This window comes from Eulemur rufifrons, chromosome 2, assembly GCF_041146395.1.
Source record: "Eulemur rufifrons isolate Redbay chromosome 2, OSU_ERuf_1, whole genome shotgun sequence".
NCBI classification, from domain to species: Eukaryota; Metazoa; Chordata; class Mammalia; order Primates; family Lemuridae; genus Eulemur; species Eulemur rufifrons.
Window position 1 is genome coordinate 4,308,100 of NC_090984.1, and position 19,571 is coordinate 4,327,670.

General features: G+C 55.9%; 1 protein-coding gene across 5 annotated transcripts; it reads left to right on the top strand.

Moving 5' to 3' along the window:
• Positions 1-7,157: 7,157 nt before the first annotated feature.
• On the top strand, positions 7,158-18,018 carry CCDC124 (coiled-coil domain containing 124). Of its 5 annotated transcripts, none has more exons than XM_069476192.1 (5): positions 7,158-7,253; positions 12,799-12,968; positions 16,621-16,810; positions 17,238-17,352; positions 17,539-18,018. In XM_069476192.1, exons 2-5 carry the CDS (start codon positions 12,810-12,812, stop codon positions 17,744-17,746), a joined length of 672 nt encoding a protein of 223 aa, XP_069332293.1. In that variant the 5' UTR covers positions 7,158-7,253; positions 12,799-12,809; the 3' UTR covers positions 17,747-18,018. The 5 variants fall into 5 exon arrangements, with proteins under 5 accessions (XP_069332293.1, XP_069332257.1, XP_069332287.1 ...); XM_069476156.1 differs by lacking the exon at positions 7,158-7,253 and adding an exon at positions 9,200-9,233; XM_069476186.1 differs by lacking the exon at positions 7,158-7,253 and adding an exon at positions 11,388-12,128 and having other exon boundaries at positions 17,539-18,014.
• Positions 18,019-19,571: the final 1,553 nt, after the last annotated feature.

Genomic DNA, 19,571 nt, shown 5'->3' on the forward strand with positions numbered 1-19,571 from the left:
CCGTTCCCAGCACCGTTCTTAGATCCTGTTCATTCAGACTCCGAATCAGCCACTCAGTCTATCCTCCCAGTGCTCCGGTCTCTTCCTGCCGCCTCCTTCCCTACTTCTGAGGGATCTGACACTCGCCCCACCCCAGCTCACATACCCTCCATGACTCCCTATTGCCCTCAGAACAAAGTTCACCTGGTGACATGAAACCCAACTCTGATTCCCCACCCCTCTTCATCGCCACCCCCAAGGAGGTGGATTAGAGCCAGATGGATCAGGGTTCCAGTTTTTTTTTGAGACAGGGTCTCACTATGTTGTCCAGGCTGGCCTCAAACTCCTGGCCTCAAGCGATCCTCCTGCCTTGGCCTCCCAATGTGCTGGGATTACAGGCGTGAGCCACCGAGCCCAGCCAGGGTTCCAGTCTTGGCTTTGCTGCTTACCAGCTGGGCAGCTCACTCACTTAATGCCTCACTTTCTTGACCTACAAAAACAGGTGGATGCGTGGAGGAAGTGGATGGCTCTGAGCCTGGTCAAAAGCCCTGTGCTTGGCCAGGGGCATGGGCCGAGCAACTGCAGGCTCCCAGGGGGCACCAGCCCCTGTAGCGGGTGGAGGCCCGTGTTGGACGTAGGGAAAGAGGAACCAGGCCAGCGGCCACCAGGACAAAGTGCAAACACTCAAGGTGAACAGGGGCTGCTGGGAGCCCGCAGACTGCTGTCTAACGAGGAGAAGGGTCAGCTCTGGAAAGCAAACAGAGACCTTGTGTCCTCGAGGGGTTTGGTCACAACTTAACACCCAGTTCCTGCCCCAGCCCAGCCTGGCCCTGTCACCTCGCACGAAAGCACAGGGTGTTTGTTGAATTCAGTTCTTGCTCAGACACTTGTTTTGGGGACAAGATGCCTGCAGGTGCCCCGCGGCCTCTCAGGAGGCTGGAGCTCGGGCTGGGGCGGAGGAGGGGAGGGGCAAGGCCGGCCCTGGGGCTCGTCTCCACGGCTGTGACCCCGGGCAGGGCTGCGGGCTTGGGAAGGTGGCAGTCCCGCAGCTAGAGCGGCACGTGACCCACACTGTGTGCTCACAGACTCCAGGACCTCCAGCCCTTCCCGTAAAAGGGAACGAAGTGCTGACCCGCGCCTTGAAAACATGACGCTGTGTGAAAGCCGCCAGACACAAAAGGCCACCCGGGGTGTGACCCCATTAATACGAAATGTCCAGAACAGGCACGTCCACAGAGACAGCAAGCAGGTTAGTGGTCTGGGGGGATGAAAACCGTTTGGGACTAGACAGAGGCTGTGGCTGCACAACTGAACTACTAAACTGCCACCGAACTAACTTTACACTTTAGCTGGTTAATTTCATGTTATGTAAATTTTGCTCCAGTAAAAATAATAAATAAATAATTTAATTTAAAAGAATTATAAGCCAGGCGTAGTGGCTCACGCCTGCAATCCCAGCACTCTGGGAGGCTGAGGCAGGAGGATCGCTTGAGCCAGGAGTTCCAGACCAGCATGAGCAAGAGCGAGACCCCGTCTCTACTAAACATAGAAAAATTAGCGGGGCATGGTGGGGCACACCTGTAGTCCCAGCTACTCGGGAGGCTGAGGCAGGAGGATCGCTTGAGCCCAGGAGTTTGAGGCTGCTGTGAGCTATGATGATGCCACTGCACTCTCCCCAAGGTGACAGAGCGAGACTCTGTCTCAAAAGAAAAAAAAAATGTAAGTTTTAAAGTAAAAATGTTACAGTATCTGTTACTGAAGAAATAAAAATACTTTAACATAAATTCAGCGTAGTGAACACGTGCTGTTCACAAAGCGCACAGCACCACACAGTGGCGTCCGAGCTTTCGCAATTCACTCACCACTCAGTGACTCGCTCAGAGCCACTTCCAGTCCCGCAAGCTCCTGCCATGATAAATGCCTCGTTTTTATGAATATCTTTCACACTGTATTTTCACTGTGCCTCTTCTATGTTTAGATGTGTTTAGATACACAAATACTTCCCACTGGCTCACAGCTGCCCCCAGCGCTCGGTGCAGTAGCTCACTGCGCGTGCGTGTCGCCGGGGGCAGCCAGGCGTGCGGCGGGCTGTGCCGTGCAGGTTGGTCTAAGTGCACTCTGTGACGTTCGTACGACAATGAACGCTCCTAGTGACGCATTTCCCAGAACGTCTCCCTATTGTTAAGCAATGCATGACTACCTACCCAAAGCAGCTGAGAGCAGGGGCTCAGAGACTGGGACCCCCACGTTCAGAGCGGCACTGTTCCTGACAACCACAGGGTGGAAGGGACCCAGGTGTCCCACGGCTGAGTGGATAAACACAATGCGCCACGTACCCACGACAGGGTGTCACTCAGCCTTCAGAAGGGAGGGGGTTCCAACCCGTGCTGCAGTGGACACGAACCCTGAAGACATTGCGCTCAGCGAGATAAGCTAGTCACAAAATAACAAACGCTGTGTGATTCCACGTCCGAGGTCCCTAGAGTCGTCACAGCTGCAGAGACAGAACGTAGAAGCGGGAGGGGGAGCTCCTGTTTAATGGGGCAGTTTCGGTTTCTGCACAGCAGTGGGAGTGTACTTAACGCCACTGCACGGCACGCTTAAAAATGGCTCAAACAGTAAGTTTGTTACCGCAATTAACGAAAAAGAATCTATAGCCTTCCAATCTGAGATGGGGACTTCAGGGGCAGAAAGCTTACAGCATGTCCCCTCTGACAACAGCCCCGTTCTGACCACGGGAGGCGCCGTCAGTTATTCGCGGCGCACTCTCCGGCGAGCCCCAGGCACTGCCGCAGGGAGCTCCGTTTGACCGCGGTGGGTTTATTGGCTCGTTCTCAACAAGGGAGACACGCACGCACCGTGATGCATCGGCCACGAGGGGTTAGGAGGGGCTTCCTTGTGGATCTGGCATCCTGTTAGGTGATTCTACGGTTCAAGGAAATGAGGGTTTTGAAATTCTTTTTTCCTTTTTAGCAAGATATGAGGAGATCAAGGAAATGAGGTTTTGAATGGGCCTTTTCTCTGTTTGGACATCTTGAGTTTTAGTTAAGAGACAGGAAGAACGGAGAGAGAGCAAAGCTGCAATTGTGAGAGGCGGCCGTCACTCCCGGTAGCCAGGAGAGGAGAGGTTTGGTCATATTTGTATTTCTGTGGTTTCCATGAGGTGCTCAGACATGATTCTGGAGGGTTTGGCGTTTTTTGGTTTTTGCAGTGATTACAGACTCACGAGAAGTTGCAAAATCAGTAAAGAGAGGTCCATGGACTCGTCACCCAGCTTCTCCCCGTAGCAACATCACTTAACTCTAGCAGGAACTTCACCAGAAGCAGGAAACTGACATCGCACGGTGCTCCATCACAGTCAGAGCGGCCCTGTTAGAGGCTGGCTGAAATTATTTAATACCTGAGCTGCTAGATCCAGACCGACTCTCCACTATTTGGTGTTTTTTTGTTTTTTTTTTTGAGACAGAGTCTCGCTCTGTTGCCCGGGCTAGAGTGCCGTGGCATCAGCCTAGCTCACAGCAACCTCAAACTCCTGGGCTCGAGCGATCCTCCTGCCTCAGCCTCCCAAGTAGCTGGGACTACAGGCATGAGCCACCATGCCCGGCTAATTTTTTTTCTATATATATTTTTTAGTTGGCCAGATAATTTCTTTCTATTTTTAGTAGAGATGGGGTCTCCCTCTTGCTCAGGCTGGTCTCGAACTCCTGACCTCGAGTGATCCACCCACCTCGGCCTCCCAGAGTGCTAGGATTACAGGCGTGAGCCACTGCGCCTGGCCTGTTTTTTTTTTTTCCTCAACCACCTCCTTTTGGCCGAGGACAAACGAAGTCAGTCTGTGAGGGTTCAATCCACAATAGTTCCTCCCCATTCTCTGAAATCCAGAGAACACAGTCACAGCTGAATGAAGCCACTTCCTCCGGCTCTTTATATGCAGTCGTTGGATCCTCTGATGAGAAAATTGAGTCTTCGGTGGAATTTAAGAGCCCAGACAGGATACACTGGCCGACTGCAACATAGGCCACTCCCAGAAACAACCTTTTATGAGCCCTTACAATGGCCCTACATCAGTTACCTACTGCTGCGTAACAAATGACCCCGAAATTTAGCAGCTTCAAAGAACAGACATTTCGCCATCTTGCAGTGTCTGTGGGTCAGGAATACGGGGGTGGCTTAGCTGGGTGCCTACAGCTCAACGACTCTCGTGAGGCTACGACCAAGGCATGGGCGGGGGCTGTGGTCATCTCCAGGCTACACTTGGGTGGAGGGATCCATTCCCACGCTTATTCACGTGGGCCTCCCCACCAGCAGGACTGACCCGAGAGAGCAACAGGGAAGCTATAGTCTCTCTCTCTCTTTCTGTTTTTTTGCTTGAACACATGGATTGTTTTTCTTTTCTACATAATGTTAAAAGAAAGACTTTAGATAAACTAAATGTAACATAGTTTATTTGCACAAAGAATGATTTTTTTTTTTTTGAGACACAGTCTCTGTCACCCTGATAGAGTGCAGTGATGTCATCGTAGCTCGTAGCTCACTGCAAACCTGGGGCTCAAGCCATCCTCCCGCCGCAGCCGCCCGAGTAGCTGAGACTCCAGGCATGTGCCACCGCGCCTAATTGTTTTATTTTGTGTAGAGACAGCATCTCACTATGCTGCCCAGGCTGGTCTTGGATTCCTGGGCTCAAGCGATCCTCCTGCTTTGGCCTCCCAAAGAGCTGGGATCACAGGCGTGAGCCACCGTGCCCAGCCAAGACATGTTTATGGCACAAACTCCACCTTGGCTGGCTCCGAGGAAACCAACCCCGGCCAATGACTTTGAACTGGTCGGCTGGATTTCCAGAGCAGAACCTGTGTCCCCATGAGAGGCTCCGATGGACGTCGAAGGGCGCTGGCATTGATGGGAACAAAAGTACAGTTCACCTCAACAGACGTGAGCCAAACAGGGGTCCTGCAAGGGGACAGGTTTCCGAGCGGAGTTCAACAGTCCTTGCAGAGGCCGGGGCGTCTCTCGGAACACACTGACGATCACAGCAAACATCACCCAAGTACTTGTTTCCGCTTTTGAGGGGCTGCACTTGCTGACAGGAGTGTCGTGACCTCAGCGGTGGCATTCTGTGCACGTAAGATTAAGACCCAGTGTTGACAAGGTGAAGTTTGTGATTAAGTATATGAAGAAAATGTACATTCTAGAAGGGACCTATAGAAGGAAACCTGTGATCTTCCTGGGGCCACTGTAACGTAGTTCCACAAACTGGGTAGCTTAAAACAGCAGAAATTAAGAGAGAGAGATTAAGAAAAAAAAAAAAAAAAAAAAAGAACAGTTCTGGAGGCCAGAAGTCTAAAATTAAAATCTATCTTCTGGCCGGGCGCGGTGGCTCACGCCTGTAATCCTAGCACTCTGGGAGGCCGAGGTGGGCGGATCATTTGAGCTCAGGAGTTCGAGACCAGCCTGAGCAAGAGCGAGACCCCATCTCTACTAAAAATACAAAGAAATTATATGGACAGCTAAAAATATATATAGAAAAAATTAGCCGGGCATGGTGGTGCATGCCTGTAGTCCCAGCTACTCGGGAGGCTGAGACAGGAGGATCGCTTGAGCCCAGGAGTTTGAGGTTGCTGTGAGCTAGGCTGACGCCACAGCACTCACTCTAGCCTGGGCAACAGAGTGAGACTCTGTCTCAAAAAAAAAAAAAAAAAAAAAAATCTATCTTCTATGTACGCTCCCATGGGGAAAAAAATAAAATAAAATTAAATTAAATTAAAATCAGGGTGTTGGCAGCACTGGTTCCTTCTGGAGGCTTCGAGAGAGAGAGAGAGAGAGAGAGAGAGAATCCGTCCCAGGCCTGGCTTCTAGCTGTAGGCCTCCAACCTCTGCCACTTCAACATACGGCCCTACGTCCAAAATTCCCTCTTCTTCTAAGGACACCAGTCATTGGATTAGAGCCCACCCTAACCGAGTGTGACCTCAGCTTAAATTGAGGCTATCTGCAAAGAGCCTATTTCCAGATAAGGTCACGTTCACAGGTACCAGGGGTTAGGACTTGGCCATATCTTTTTGGAGGACACCATTCAACCCTCAACACCTACCTTCTGTGCTGCCTAAAGGAAGAGCTATTAAACTTCCGCCAGCAGGGTCAAGTGGGGACCAAGGGGACACAGCCGTCGGCTGTGTCCTGAACAGCAGCTGTGGGCTGTGGAGAAGGCACAGGGCGGTTCTCCCGCTGCTTAAGTAGCACAAGGAAGCCACAGGAGGTCAACAGTACAGGATGAAGGGATAAAAATAATAACTGGCACTCCATTCAGTATGAACTCACCTCCCAGCCACACGGGCACGTGACCTTCAGCAGACAAAAACACAAGGGTCTCGGATGTGCACACTTTTGCTGAGCCGAGGGTCCCGGCCGGTGGTGGTGAGCATCTCTGAATCTCAGTGGGACCTCCATTCCTCTAGATGTCCTCGAGGCAAATCCCACCAGGAACACACGTGCAGGAAAACCAAGCGGGGTGCACTGGCTCACTGCAACGGGAGAAGAAACAGCAGGGGGTTCGCGGAACATCTCAGGAAGAGGGTGTTAGGACGGGCTTGTTATAGAACTTGGACTCCTGTGAGATGATGTAAGGAGAGTTCAAGAAAGTGGCGTTTTCCTTTGGATTCAATGCAAATAGCAAATGGGGACGCTTCTCTAAGTATGTAAGATCTGTTTTCCCCTAGGAGGCAGGGAAATCAATTGCAGCTATACTGTGATTAGTGAGAACAAGGAGTTGCTCCCATCAGCCGGAAGACGGAGAGGTTTGGCCATTTTTGTGGTTTGGACAATGCTCTTGTTTTCATCTGTGGTTAAGACATGATTACGGAAGGGTCTTGTTTTTGTCTTGCCCCACCCTGGTCCGAGTGGCCCTTCTCATGCTGACTACCTGGGAAATGGTTTATGTTCAACCAGAGAACTCCAAGGCTTAACTGTGAGCCTCAGGCCAACGCCCAGCTCACAGTCATCAGTTGCTTTTTGTTCTTTGTGACAGGTAGGGTCTCACCCTCGCAGGGCTGGAGTGCAGTGGCCCAATCATAGCTCACTGCAGCCTCGAACTCCTGGGCGCAAGCGATCCTCCTGCGTCTGCCTCCCGAGTAGCTGGGACTATAGGCAGGCACATGCCACCACACCCAGTTAATCTATTTTTGTAGAGATGGGGTCTTGCCATGTTGCCCAGGCTGGTCTCAAACTCCTGACCTCAAGTGATCCTCCCAACTCAGCCTCCCAAAGTGCTAGGATTACAGGCGTGAACCAACACATTAGGCCTGCTTTTTTTTCACTTTACACTCAAACCCATATGCTGTTCCCTCTGCCCAGAACACCCTTCCCTCCCTTTCTTTACCCAGCTGTCTCCAAGCTTTAGAACTCTACTTAAATGCCACCTCCTCTGAGAAGCCCTATTCGATCAGCCAGGCTGTGCGCCTCCATAACCCAGTTTCAACCCTGGGCATATTTTTTGGCCATGGTTACAATCATAATCTTTTGTATAATTTCCTGACTTTGAGCCCAGAGGCACATAGTAGACTCTCAACATTTATTTGAGAATGCGCCCATCTAAGAGCTACGGAATGTTACAAAAATAGAAGCCAAGAGTCCTCAAGATTGGGAGGAGCACTCCTTAGCGGGGGTGCCTGGGAGGCAGTAGAAGTCACCTTGCAGAAGACATAGCTCATTCCAGAACAATTCGCTTGACTTGCAAGCCTAAGTTATGTCAATATGAGGTAAGAGGCTATCCTGTCACATCTGGCAAAGTGTGACAAGCTTGGCTGGGAAGGTCTGACAAGTCTAGCTCTACATCGGTGACAGGTTAACCAGGTATTGTCTTTGGCACCTTCAGCTCTCCCCCTGTTTATCTTTAGCTCCCCTTAGGGCCAAAGCCGACCCAGGTGCACTTACTCCATCCTCCAGACATCACAGAAACAAACAGGTCAACAAACCCGGGCAAGGTGATGCTCCAAAGGAAATGATAAAAAACAGGCTGGAGACGGATGCAGGCAATTTTGCCTGGGGACATGGCGCAGCGGGGGTTGGGGGGGGGTTCGGGGAAGGTCTCTTTGAGGAAGGGATATTTGGGGCCTAGGCCTGAAGAAAGGAAGGGAGTTGGCCATGGGAAGAGCGGATATTTCCGGGGGGACTCCCTGAGACAGGACTGTCTCTTGCAATTGGTAGGGCCGGGCTCTGGTTGAGCAGCTAATGGGGAAGAGAAGCGACATGAGTTGGGGGTTGGGAGGAGTTGCGGGCAGTGGGGACCGCGGGAGGCGTTAGAGCACCGGGGCACCGGGGCACCGTCTGGCTTAGGTCCCAGCAGTGTCGCCGGTACTGTCTTTGGGAGAACGGCATCAGTGGCCGACGCGTCCTACCTGAACTGCCCCCAAATGCATTCGCTGTTCTCTCCTCACAGCCAGGCCGGGGTGACCGTCCTCAGACCTCTACTGCTGCTATGTGTATAGATGAGGACGCGGAGGCGTGGGAAATGCGGAAAATCTGAAGCACAGGCGCTTAAGACAAATTGGCGCCCCGAATCTAATTGCTGAGCAAAATAATAAAGTAAATAATATTGCACGAGGCGGGAGGGGGCTCAGCAATCCAGGATGAGGGGCTGGCAGGAGCGAGGAAATTTGAGCCTACTCGCGGTTACATGTTGGCCAAATTCAATTCCCGGTCTCTCTGTGCCTCAGTTTCCCAAGTTGGACAGCGTGAAGTGTAATTTCTCTGCTCCCTTCTCTCCCTTGCCCTGCCCCAGCGTCACAGGTAGGACCCAGGGACTCTGCACCACGAAAGCGTATTCCAAGAGTGACGGCGAAGACCTGTAGAGACGCTCCCTCAGGGCTCAGCCTGTCCACGTCCGCGCCTGGACCACGGGCGCGCCCTGGCGGCCGGACAGCGCGGGGCTGGCGCCGGGCGGGTGAAGTCGCCGCCGCCATCTTTCATCCGGGCAACGGCCATCTTGGTAAAGGCGATGTTCTGGACTTTAGCTTCTACCTGCCCCTCCTGGTTCGTCAATATATAAAGTGAGCGCAGGGGGTGAGGGTTTACGAAGTATCCGCTTTTGGGAGCCATACAGAAATGGCTGATTACCTTAGATTGAGATGAATCCCACCAGCATTTCCTCTACCAAAATGGCGACGGCACTGAAGCGTATTGAGTGCGCACCCCCAGGAGCTCGGCGCGCAGGCTCCGCGGTGACGTCACGGAGGCGCGACCGGGCCGGCGCTGGGGGAAGGAGGTAGGAGCGGCTGCGGCGCGGGCGGAGCCCGGGTTGGGGGGCGGACGGGCCCGGCGGGGGCTGCTCTGCCTGGGACCATCCTTTCGGAGGTGGGGTGCTGGGAAACTGGGGCACTTCTGGCGTCAAGTCTCGACGGCTCCCGGGGTGGGGGCTGTGCCCATTTCCCGACCAGACGACTGAAGCCCAGAGGAACAGCATTGTGTCCGAGGCCACCCAGCCCCGGCACTGCCCCGGGGCAGCTTCCGGTCTTGAGGGTGCCAGAGTTGGGTGCGGACGCTCCCGGCTTCTTGCAGGAGAATCAGGGCTGGGGGAGCCCAGGAGGGACAGCCGGGAAGGCTTCTTGGAGGAGGTGGTGTTGCGCTTCATCCTCTGTTCTCTTACTTTCACGTCCGATCAGTCACGTGGGTCTTGATTCCCTTCTAAGTGCACACCTTGCCTAGCCTGAGCCACTCCGTGGACCCCGCCTGGGCTCCCAGCTCCTGCCATCCCTGGAACCCAGAGGGTTCTGTCTGACCCACAGATCTGGGCCTCCCAGCTCTAATGTCCTCCACACCTTCCCACCACCCTGGAATACAAATCTCCTCTTTTCCTACCCTGTCTCTTGCACACCCTACTCCTTCAGGCCTTGTTTTAGATTTCGCCTCCAGGAAGCCCTTTGACCCAGGCTGGGTCAGAAGCCCCCCTCCAGGCTTCCCCAGCGGCCTGCATGTCCCCATCACAACTCTGATAAATTTTGTGACCCTTCTTGCTTGTATAGCTTCCAGCTAGTCTGGGAGTCCCATGCAGGCAGGAAGCTCACTTGCCCCGCCTCTTTGCCTAGCATCCCACACATGCTAGGTGCCCAGTACGTGTTTGTTAAATGACAGCATGTGTATTTGAGTGAGTATTTACCACACAGAAGAAAGAGTGTCTGTATTAGTCAGTTGGGGTTGTCATAACTAAATACCACAGACTGGGTGGTTTAACAACAGAAATTTATTTTCTGACAGTTCTGGAGGTTGGGAAATCCAATGTCTAGGTGCTGGTTGATTCAGGGTCTGGTGAGGGCTCTCTTCCTGCCTTGCAGACAGCCACCTTCTCACTCCCAACCTGATGGGGAAGATAGGCTTTTCTTAAATAATTATATAAATGAACATAAAATAGCAACCCAGACAAGTGCCTCAAAGAGAAGTTTGTGGCCTGATAGAGCGTGTGTGTTGGGAGGAGGGAGTGCTCAGGGAAGGCTTCCTGGAGGTGGTGGCACCTGAGCTGGGCCCTGAAGTTTAAGTAGGAGTTAACTAGGTAAAAAGAGGAGCAAAGAGTATCCAGGTGGAGAGTGTAGCAAGTGCAAAGGTCCTGGGGTGGAAACCTGCTTGGCGTGTTTGAAGAATGGCAAGGAGGCAGGTGTGGCTGCTGCTGATTGCGTAAGGAGGGGAGGGCAGGGCAGGAAGGGCAGCAGGGACGGGTTTAGTCAGGGAGAGCCTCAGTTTCCTCGTCTGCAACCTGGACAGTGACGCTCATTCCTGGGGATGAAAGTACCCATCTCGTGTGCTGCCAGGGGGTGAAATGGTTGAGGATGTGCCTGTCACCCAGCGTCAGTCAGCGTTTTGGTTACTACTGCTGCCTGTCTGTGACGCCAAACCTCCGCTCTGCCCACTGCACCCTTGTAATTCTTTCGGTGTTGGGCTCCCACCCTCAGTCGCGTATCAGCCCACAGGACAGTGGCTGGGGGCTTTAGAATGAGTTCGTGCCCTGTCAGCGCTGCCTCCCTCCCTCCCGCTGGATCACCTGCTCTGTGCCCAGAGCTCCTCGTGCTCCCGGGGCTGTCTGCCACCCATTTTTCAGGTCTCAGCTCTGCTGCCACCTGCTGGGGGGTTGTGAGAATTAACTAAGACGCTGTTTGTGATTCACTTTGCACAACTTTTGCAAACCAGAGCTGATAGGGTTTCCGGTGGGGTCCAGAGATGGGACCCTACCCCACAAGTCAGACAGCTGGAAGATTGGGGTGGGGACTTCCCTGGTGGTCCTGAGCAGGCTGGCCCCCATACACTTTTCGCTTCATTCTTGTATTCTAGACCTGTTTCCCCGAGGTTCAACAAAAGATTGAGGTTCAACAAACGATTGAGCCGGAGATGTTTGGCGGGGGGGTGGGGAATGAGGCAGAGAATGATCCAGAAGAGAGGAACATCAGCCCATTTGCCAGATGAGGAAAACTGAGGCCCAGAATGCTGTAGGCACATGCCCTGACATGCCCTGGGCCGCGTGCTCTTAACTTCTCAACCGCGTGGCCTTCCCTCCCTCACCTGAAAAGCAGGCTTGGAGGTGAGATGCCAGGCTCAGCCAGCCCTGTGTGACCTGGCCAGACACCTCGGCTCCCCTACCTGAGAATGGGAATAATTACAGTCCCCACATTTAAGGCTTTGAGGGCATTCAGTTGAGTTGATTCATGCAAAGTGCTTTGCTGAGGGCCAGACATGGGAAGGGTGGCAGGTGGGGAGGGTGGCACCTGCTACCTGTGTGCCACTTGCACCCAGCAAGGTGGCTTTCCCATTGTTATCGCCCTGCTGTGCAGGCCCTGGCCCATCAGGGCAGTTCATGGCAGCTGCTCACCCAGGGTGAGGGGGAATTGCTCTCAGGTCTGTGGAACTTGGGGACCAGCATCCTGGGTGGCAGAGTGGCAGGGGCCCCCACTGACTGCCACGCAGGGTTCACAGCAGCATGACTTGTCAGAGACAGGGCGTGGGAATGACCCAGACGTCCATCCATGGACAGAGGGGTAAGCACAATGTGGCCCAGCCGCGCGGTGGAACGTTATTCAGTCGGAAAAAGGTGTGAACCTCTGACACCTGCCACAGTGTGGGTGAGCCACGGAGACACGCTGCTGAGCGAGGGAAGCAGGACACCAGAGGCCACACGGTGTGTGATCCCACTGGTATGACATGTCCAGAATAGACAAATCCACAGAGACAGGAAGCAGATTAGTGGCTTCCAGGGGCAGGGGGAGGGGGTTGGGGAGTGACTGCTGATGGGGACGGGGTCCTCTTTGGGGGTGATGAAAGTGTTCTGGAACTAGATACAGGCGGTACACTTTTAAACAGTGCATTTTATGTCATGCAAATTTCAACTTAATAAAATTTAAAAAGAGAGAGGAAACACCAAGTTCAAGGCCCTCTTTATTTTTATTTATTTTTATTTTTTATTTTTTTGAGACAGATTCTTGCTCTGTTGCCCGGGCTAGAGTGCAGTGGCATCAGCCTAGCTCACAGCAACCTCAAACTCCTGGGCTCAAGCAATCCTCCTGCCTCAGTGTCCCAAGTAGCTGGGACTACAGGTGCGCACCACCACGCCCAGCTAATTTTTCTATTTTTTGTAGAGACAGGGTCTTGCTCTTGCTCAGGCTGATCTTGAACTCCTGGCCTCAAGCGATCCTCCTGCCTCGGCCTCTCTAGAGTGCTGGGATTACAGGTGTGAGCCACCGCGCCGGGCCAAGGCCCTCATTAAATGCAAGCAAGGTCACTGAGTCCCCCCAGAGGGTCCTGACTGCCACACTGGCCCCTACTCCCTGGTCCCCGTCCTCTTCCTGTAGCCTGCTGAGGGATGCCCAAGAAGTTCCAGGGTGAGAACACCAAGTCGGCAGCGGCCCGGGCACGGAGGGCAGAGGCCAAGGCAGCAGCTGATGCCAGGAAGCAGAAGGAGCTGGAGGATGCCTACTGGAAGGACGACGACAAACACGTCATGAGGAAGGAGCAGCGCAAGGTGGGTGCAGCCCGAGCCCCCCGGCCTGCACGCCCTGTAGGCCAGGCCCAGGGCCCCTTGGAGCTTTGGTGTGAAAGGCCAGAGTCGTTGGAGATGGAGGGGGGCAGAGGCCCTGGGATGGCAAGGACTTGGCTTGTCTGGGGAGCGGTGAGGCAGCCACTGCTATAGGTTTGTTTCTCCCCATCGAGCAGTGCCAGGGCTGGGCCAGACTGGTCATTCTTGCCCTGAAGCAATTCTGCCCCCAGGGGACGCTTGGCAATGTCTGGAGACATGTTTGGTTGTTACAACTTGGTGCAGGGGGTGGGGGGTGGCACTGCTGGCATCTAGTTGCCTGACAGCCTGCATTGCGCAGGACGGCCCCACAGCAGAGAATGGGCCAGCCCCTACAGACCTGCTGACCACAGGCTGCTCCAGGTGTTCACAAAAACAAAAGCAAGGGCCCGGCCGCAGCATGTGCTCAGCTGGTGTCTCCGGCGTGGCTCCAGGCTGATGCTGACGTGCTTGGCGCAGTAGATGGCGCCAGCGACCCATCTCAGCCACAGCGCCTGGGCCCCGCCCTGGGCAGGTGAGATACTCCTGCCCCAGCCCAGTTTCTGGGCACCCGAGCACTTCCCCGGGATTTTCCCAACATCTCTGCACAGGGCTGGGCCCTGCCTTGTTTGGGGAACATTGAACGTCACTGGTTCCCTCCCCGTCCCCCTCCATCCTCCCTGCTGCACTGAATCCATAAAGACCTTTAAATATTTTTTTTTGATTGTCAAAATTTTGACACTGTAGGAAAGTTGAAAACCTAAAAGGAAACACGACAGCTGCCAAAGCTCCAGTATCCAGACAGAAAAGCCGGAGACCTTTCTCCATCGAGAGTCTCCGGAGCCTTGGCCCAGCCCTCCCCACGGCCTGCGTCTTGGACACCGGGGGGTCCCCATCCTCTGGATGAGGAAAGTAAGGCAGTGAAGGCAGAAAGCCCAGATCACGTGGCTGGAGCCAGGCCGGCACCCACGTGTTTGTTAGGAGGTCTGACGAGGTCCGCTGTCTTAGGTGTGTAGGCCAGGGAGCGTGTCCCTGCCGGCACGCCTGTGTCGCATGGACCTGGAAGAACATACAGAGCCAGGGTCAGAGAGGCAGTAGGAGCCAGGTGGCGAATAACTTGGGCTTCATTTAGGGGCCGGATGGGGAGCTGCTAGATTCTGCTGTAGCGCAAAGGCAACCACAGACAGTAGGTTCCCGAGTGGGTGTGGCCGCATTCAGGCAGTGGGCTGTAACTCACCAACCCCTGCTCTTAGAACATTCTCAGCTCTTGGGGGCTCCCTCGTGACCTTCCCAGGCAGCCTCCTCCCCTAGCGATGCCGCTCCTGACTTCAAACACAGGCCTTGACATTGCCCTTGAACGTCGAGTGAACAGACTCCCTCACCGTGTCTGCTTCTGTGCGCGGCGTCTCTCGCTTGGACTCACCGTGTTTTTCACGGAGCTGCCGTTGGGTGTTCGCCGCGGTGCCACTTGCTGGGTTTTCTCTCTCCCCCCCGCCTGCCCACTGGCGTGTGACCGTGTGACCAGGCCTCTCTGAAGCCCACCTGGTCCCATTTTTTCCTGACATGAGAGATGCTTTTAAAATATATTGTTTTTATGGGGAAAAAAAAAATCTGTACTTGCTCCAAACTGCTAAAAAAAATACACTCCGCCAACCTGACTCCAAAGGCTTTTGTCACCCTATGTGACACCACAAAGCCTGTGCCCTTGGTAAAATGTAGTCCCAAAGACATTTCTCCTGACCTCAGATTAGCCCTGAGCTGTCGGCGTTTCGTCTCGACTTGTTCCATATTAAGCAACTCTGCGATGAGCACCTGACCGGTGACTCTCTGGGTTCCATCTCAATTATTTATATGGCTCATTCTCGATGGTTCTGGAACAGTCTGCCAAGTGGACGCATCCTTTATCCGTTGCCAGATACTGCCAATTGCTAATGGCCCTGTTTTAAAAACCCCAAGTGACTTTTTAAAAACAGTGTTGATGAATGTCAAGTAGAAATGCTCATGCTCCCTCCTCAATCCCTGACGCTAACGGCCACATGCTGCGTGTCCTTCCGGAGTTATGGGAGCCTTCCGGAATCCATCGTTCACTCGGCACACTTTTGCCTGGCACCTGCTGGGCACTGGGTCCTGGGCACTGGCAGGGCTGGGGACACAGGGCAACACAGCCCGACAGGTCCCTGCCCTCCCCGGGCTCCCTCTCTGGCACTGTCAAGACAGGGCCCCTGCCCTGGGGCCAGTAAGATATCAGAAGACTGGAAAATGGGGGGTTTCGCAGCGCCAGACAGAGCCCTGCCATGGAGGGGCGGGTCGGAGTGGGGAGCTCAGGAGGAGCCGGAGTTCACCACCGGAGGCCAGTGAGGGCACCCCAGGCAGAGGGACAGCAGTGCAAAGGCCCTGAGGCAGGGCCGTGTTGGATGCAGACGAGTACAGAGAGTGCACGTGCCAGCATGGGGCTGGGAGCCTCGAGAGGACATTGCCTCTGACTGAGGGAGAAACTGAGGCTCGGAGGTGCCACGCACAGCAGGGGGAGCCCCATGGCTGCACTCAAACACCCTGGACTTTAACCACCCCCTCCACTTTCCTGTCCTGCAGGTGGGTGTGGGGGTCAGAGGCCAAGGGGTGTCCTCGGGCGTGTGAACCCCTCTTCTGGGACTTAGTTGCACCAAGCCTGTCTGGAGGTAGTGTCCCTGGGGGCACCACAGGTGTGGGGACTGTCCCTGGGGAGCTCTTTTTTTTTTTTTGAGACAGAGTGTCGCTTTATTGCCCTGGCTAGAGTGAGTGCCGTGGCATCAGCCCGGCTCACAGCAACCTCAAACTCCTGGGCTTAAGCGATCCTCCTGCCTCAGCCTCCCCAGTAGCTGGGACTACAGGCATGCGCCACTATGCCCGGCTAATTTTTTCTATGTATATTTTAGTTGGCCAGATAATTTCTATTTTTAGTAGAGATGGGGTCTCGCTCTTGCTCAGGCTGGTCTCGAACTCCTGAGCTCGAGCGATCCACCCGCCTCGGCCTCCCAGAGTGCTAGGATTACAGGCGTGAGCCACCGCGCCCGGCTCCTGGGGAGCTCTTATGTGTGGGAGGCAGATGGCAGAGTTGCAGCAGGCAGAGGTGCCCCAGGGGCAGGGCCCTCTGGGCGTGCCAGGCAGGAGGCAGAAGACTATTGTGAGCCTGTGGCCGCACTATGAATAAACCAGAGCCTTGCTCCGCCCCCTGGGGTAGGTGGAGGGTGGTGGCAAAGGGCAAGTTCCCATAGGCCAGATGTCCCCTTATCCAACCAAGTGGTTCCTGCCTCAGGGCCTTTGCACTGTCTGCTAAGGACTCTCCTGTCCCCCAGCATTACCCTTGGCCTGCTCTTCCTCTAGCCCAGGGGCATCATTTCCTCAAGAGCCACCGGCCTGCACTGGCCAAGGTTCCTCCGTTGTCCCCATACTCATGTAGGTTGGGAGGCCCAGAGGCAGGACTTGGACCCATCTTACTCCTGGCTGTGTCCCCTGCACCCAGCACAGAGTCTAGCACACAGCAGGGCCTCAGCCCACGTTGGCTGAGGTGAAACCCAGACCCCAGGCCGGTAGGGGTGGGGTAGGTCCTCTGCCTAACTGCCCCGTCCCTCCGTCCCTGCAGGAGGAGAAGGAGAAGCGGCGCCTGGATCAGCTGGAGCGCAAGAAGGAGACGCAGCGCCTGCTGGAGGAAGAAGACTCGAAGCTCAAGGGTGGCAAGGCCCCCCGGGTGGCCGCTCCCAGCAAGATCACCCGTGCCCAGATTGAGGACACGCTGCGCCGCGACCATCAGCACAGGGAGGCCCCCGACCCAGGTGGGACTGCATCCGTCTCCGGAGCTGTCCTTTTGGCCACTGGAGAGACCTAGGCCAAGGTCCACACCCCCTCCTGGCCCTCGGAGAAGCTGCCTGCGGCTGTGCGCGGTGACAGGCTAGGCGGGCGGGCCTGGTTCTGAGCAGGGACAACGCCCTGGCTTGTGCTTCCCAGGCACGGATGTGCCCCAAGGCTGAGGACACACCAGCACTTGCGGGCCTCCTGTGTGTGCAGGGCTGCAGGGAAGGGCGCAGGGGGCTGGGCGCTGGGAGGGCGGACGGGCTAACGGTCCCCGGGAGGCTTCCCAGCTAGTCGTGTTTCTGTTCCTCCCCGCCCCCTCCTCCCGCCACGCTCTCTCTCATCCCTCTGGAACTCCGCGTCTCTGCTTATCTTCCCTGCCTCTGTGCGTGTCTGTCTCCCACCCGCCAGCCGAGAAAGCCAGGAGCCATCTGGAGGTGCCGCTGGAGGAGAACGTGAACCGCCGCGTGCTGGAGGAGGGCAGCGTGGAGGCGCGCACCGTCGAGGACGCCATCGCCGTGCTCAGGTCGCGGGGCGGGGCCGGGGCCGGGGCCTGGGGGCGGGGCCGGGTCCTCTGGGGCGGGGGCGGGTCCTCTGGGGCGGGGGCGGGGCCGGGGCCTCTGGGGGCGGAGCTGGGTCCTCTGGGGGCGGGGCGGGGCCTCTGGGGGCGGGGCCGCGCCCAGGCCGCACTGACGCCGCCGTCCACCCCCAGCGTGGCGGAGGAGGCTGCCGACCGGCACCCGGAGCGACGCATGCGGGCGGCCTTCACCGCCTTTGAGGAAGCCCAGCTGCCGCGGCTCAAGCAGGAGAACCCCAACATGCGGTTGTCGCAGCTGAAACAGCTGCTCAAGAAGGAGTGGCTGCGCTCTCCCGACAACCCCATGAACCAGCGGACCGCGCCCTTCAATGCCCCCAAGTGAGCCCGGGACTGGGGGAGCCATCCCATGGGCAGTCCGGTTGCTACTCTGCACGCCGGGCCAGCTCCCAGGAGTACAGAGAGGTCCAGGGGCCCAGGCACTTGTCCCCGCTTGTCCTCAGGACCATGTGCCATCACCAGCCACCCCTCCTCGTGCCAGAGGGTCCCTGCTCTGAGTGACACCCCTATTCCACCCCACCCCCCACCCCAGCGCGTGCGTGCAGAGCCTCAGGGCTGAGCACCCAATAAAGGCGGTCGGCAAGGCTGCGGTGAGGCCCAGTGTGCGCTTGAAGCCTGGGTGGGTGGGGGATGGGAGACGCGGGCCAGAGGAAGGGGGAACCATTGGGCCACTAACGTCTTTGGGTACCTGCTGTGAACCACACTAAGACCACAGCGGAGACAAACTAGGGCCCCCAGCAGTGCTCCTGCCAGCACCCTGTTCCTGGCTGTGCCACTTGTCCAGTGAGAGACCTGTGCAGCCTTTCGGGGGCAGCTCGGAGAGCCAGAGCCAGAGAAGAGCTGGCTGGACGGTAGTCGTTGGCGTCCTGAGACTCCAGTTCCGAGCTGGCCCCAGCACTGGCCAGGGGTCACACACCGTGATTGGAGTCAGGAAGTGCCAGCTGCTCTGTTACTCCTACAGGGGAGGCCCCCAGTGGAGGAGGATTTCTTCTGTAGTGGAGGATGAGTCCTTTCATCTTAGGGGAAGAAGGCACAGGGCAGGCAAAGGTCTGGAGGCTGGAAGCCAGCAGGCGGGTCGGAGTGGGAGTGAGTGTCCATCGCACACTGCGTATCTGGGAAGGGCGGGGTGGGATTTGAACCTGGGTCTGGCTTCCTAGAGCTTAGCCAGCCCTGAAGAGCAAAGGGAGGGAGCCCTGGAGATGCAGTGGTCAGATCGTCTGCAGCACTTACCGGTGGGCTCAGGAGCAGAGGGCAGAACAGCGCTGGGGCTGGGAATGGCCATTGAGGCGGGTCACGGGATGTGTTGGATGCCTGCTTCCTGCCGGGCTTGGACTGCTCCTCGGGCAGTGCGAACGAGCGGAGGTGGCGGAGTTGCACCACTCCCCAGGTCACCGTCTCCTCGGAGAAGCAGGCCTGTTCCTCCACAGGGCCTTTGCGCTACTCTCCCAAATCTCAGATGTGGATCCCCACGGGTGTCCCCAGCTACATCTCCGCCGGGTCAGGGCTGGGGAGGGTGTGGGAGTGGGGCCAGCCAGTCCCTGCCCGGGGGTGGGAGGTGGAAGGCCCTCGTGGAGGAGGATGCATAGGAGTTCTTGACACACAAGAGACAGAAAAGGCAGACACACTGACGTCACAACTCCTGTTCAAGGAGGGGGAGGGGTGCTATTAATGATTGGGTACAGTGTCATATGACAGGTGCCTGACACATGATCATTAATGTAAAAACCAACCAACATAAACTGGGCACTGGCCTAGTTCAGCGGGACCCAAAGAGCCACCCTGAGACAATGACCAGGGGATATGTGGGGTGTCGAGGAGAGACCCCATGAAGCCTCGGTGAGGGTTAGGGAAGCCCATGTGAGATGCTGACCCTCTTTGCAAATAGGAAAACAAAGTCACCTGCCTGTGTCCTCCAGCTGGGAAGCCCCCATAGCCCTCCTACCATAGCCAGCAAGGCAGCAGGGGTGGCGCTGGGGCTAGAAAACGGGTGGAGGGATCCAAATAGCTTCCCACAAATGGAGGCCTGAGTTCAAATCCCGCCTCTGCCTCTTCTGAGACCTTAGGCAAGAGCCTTAAAGGTCTCAGCCTCAGTTTCCCCTCTATAAAACAGGACTAAAATCAGTGCCCAACCTTAGGTTACCTGGAGAATC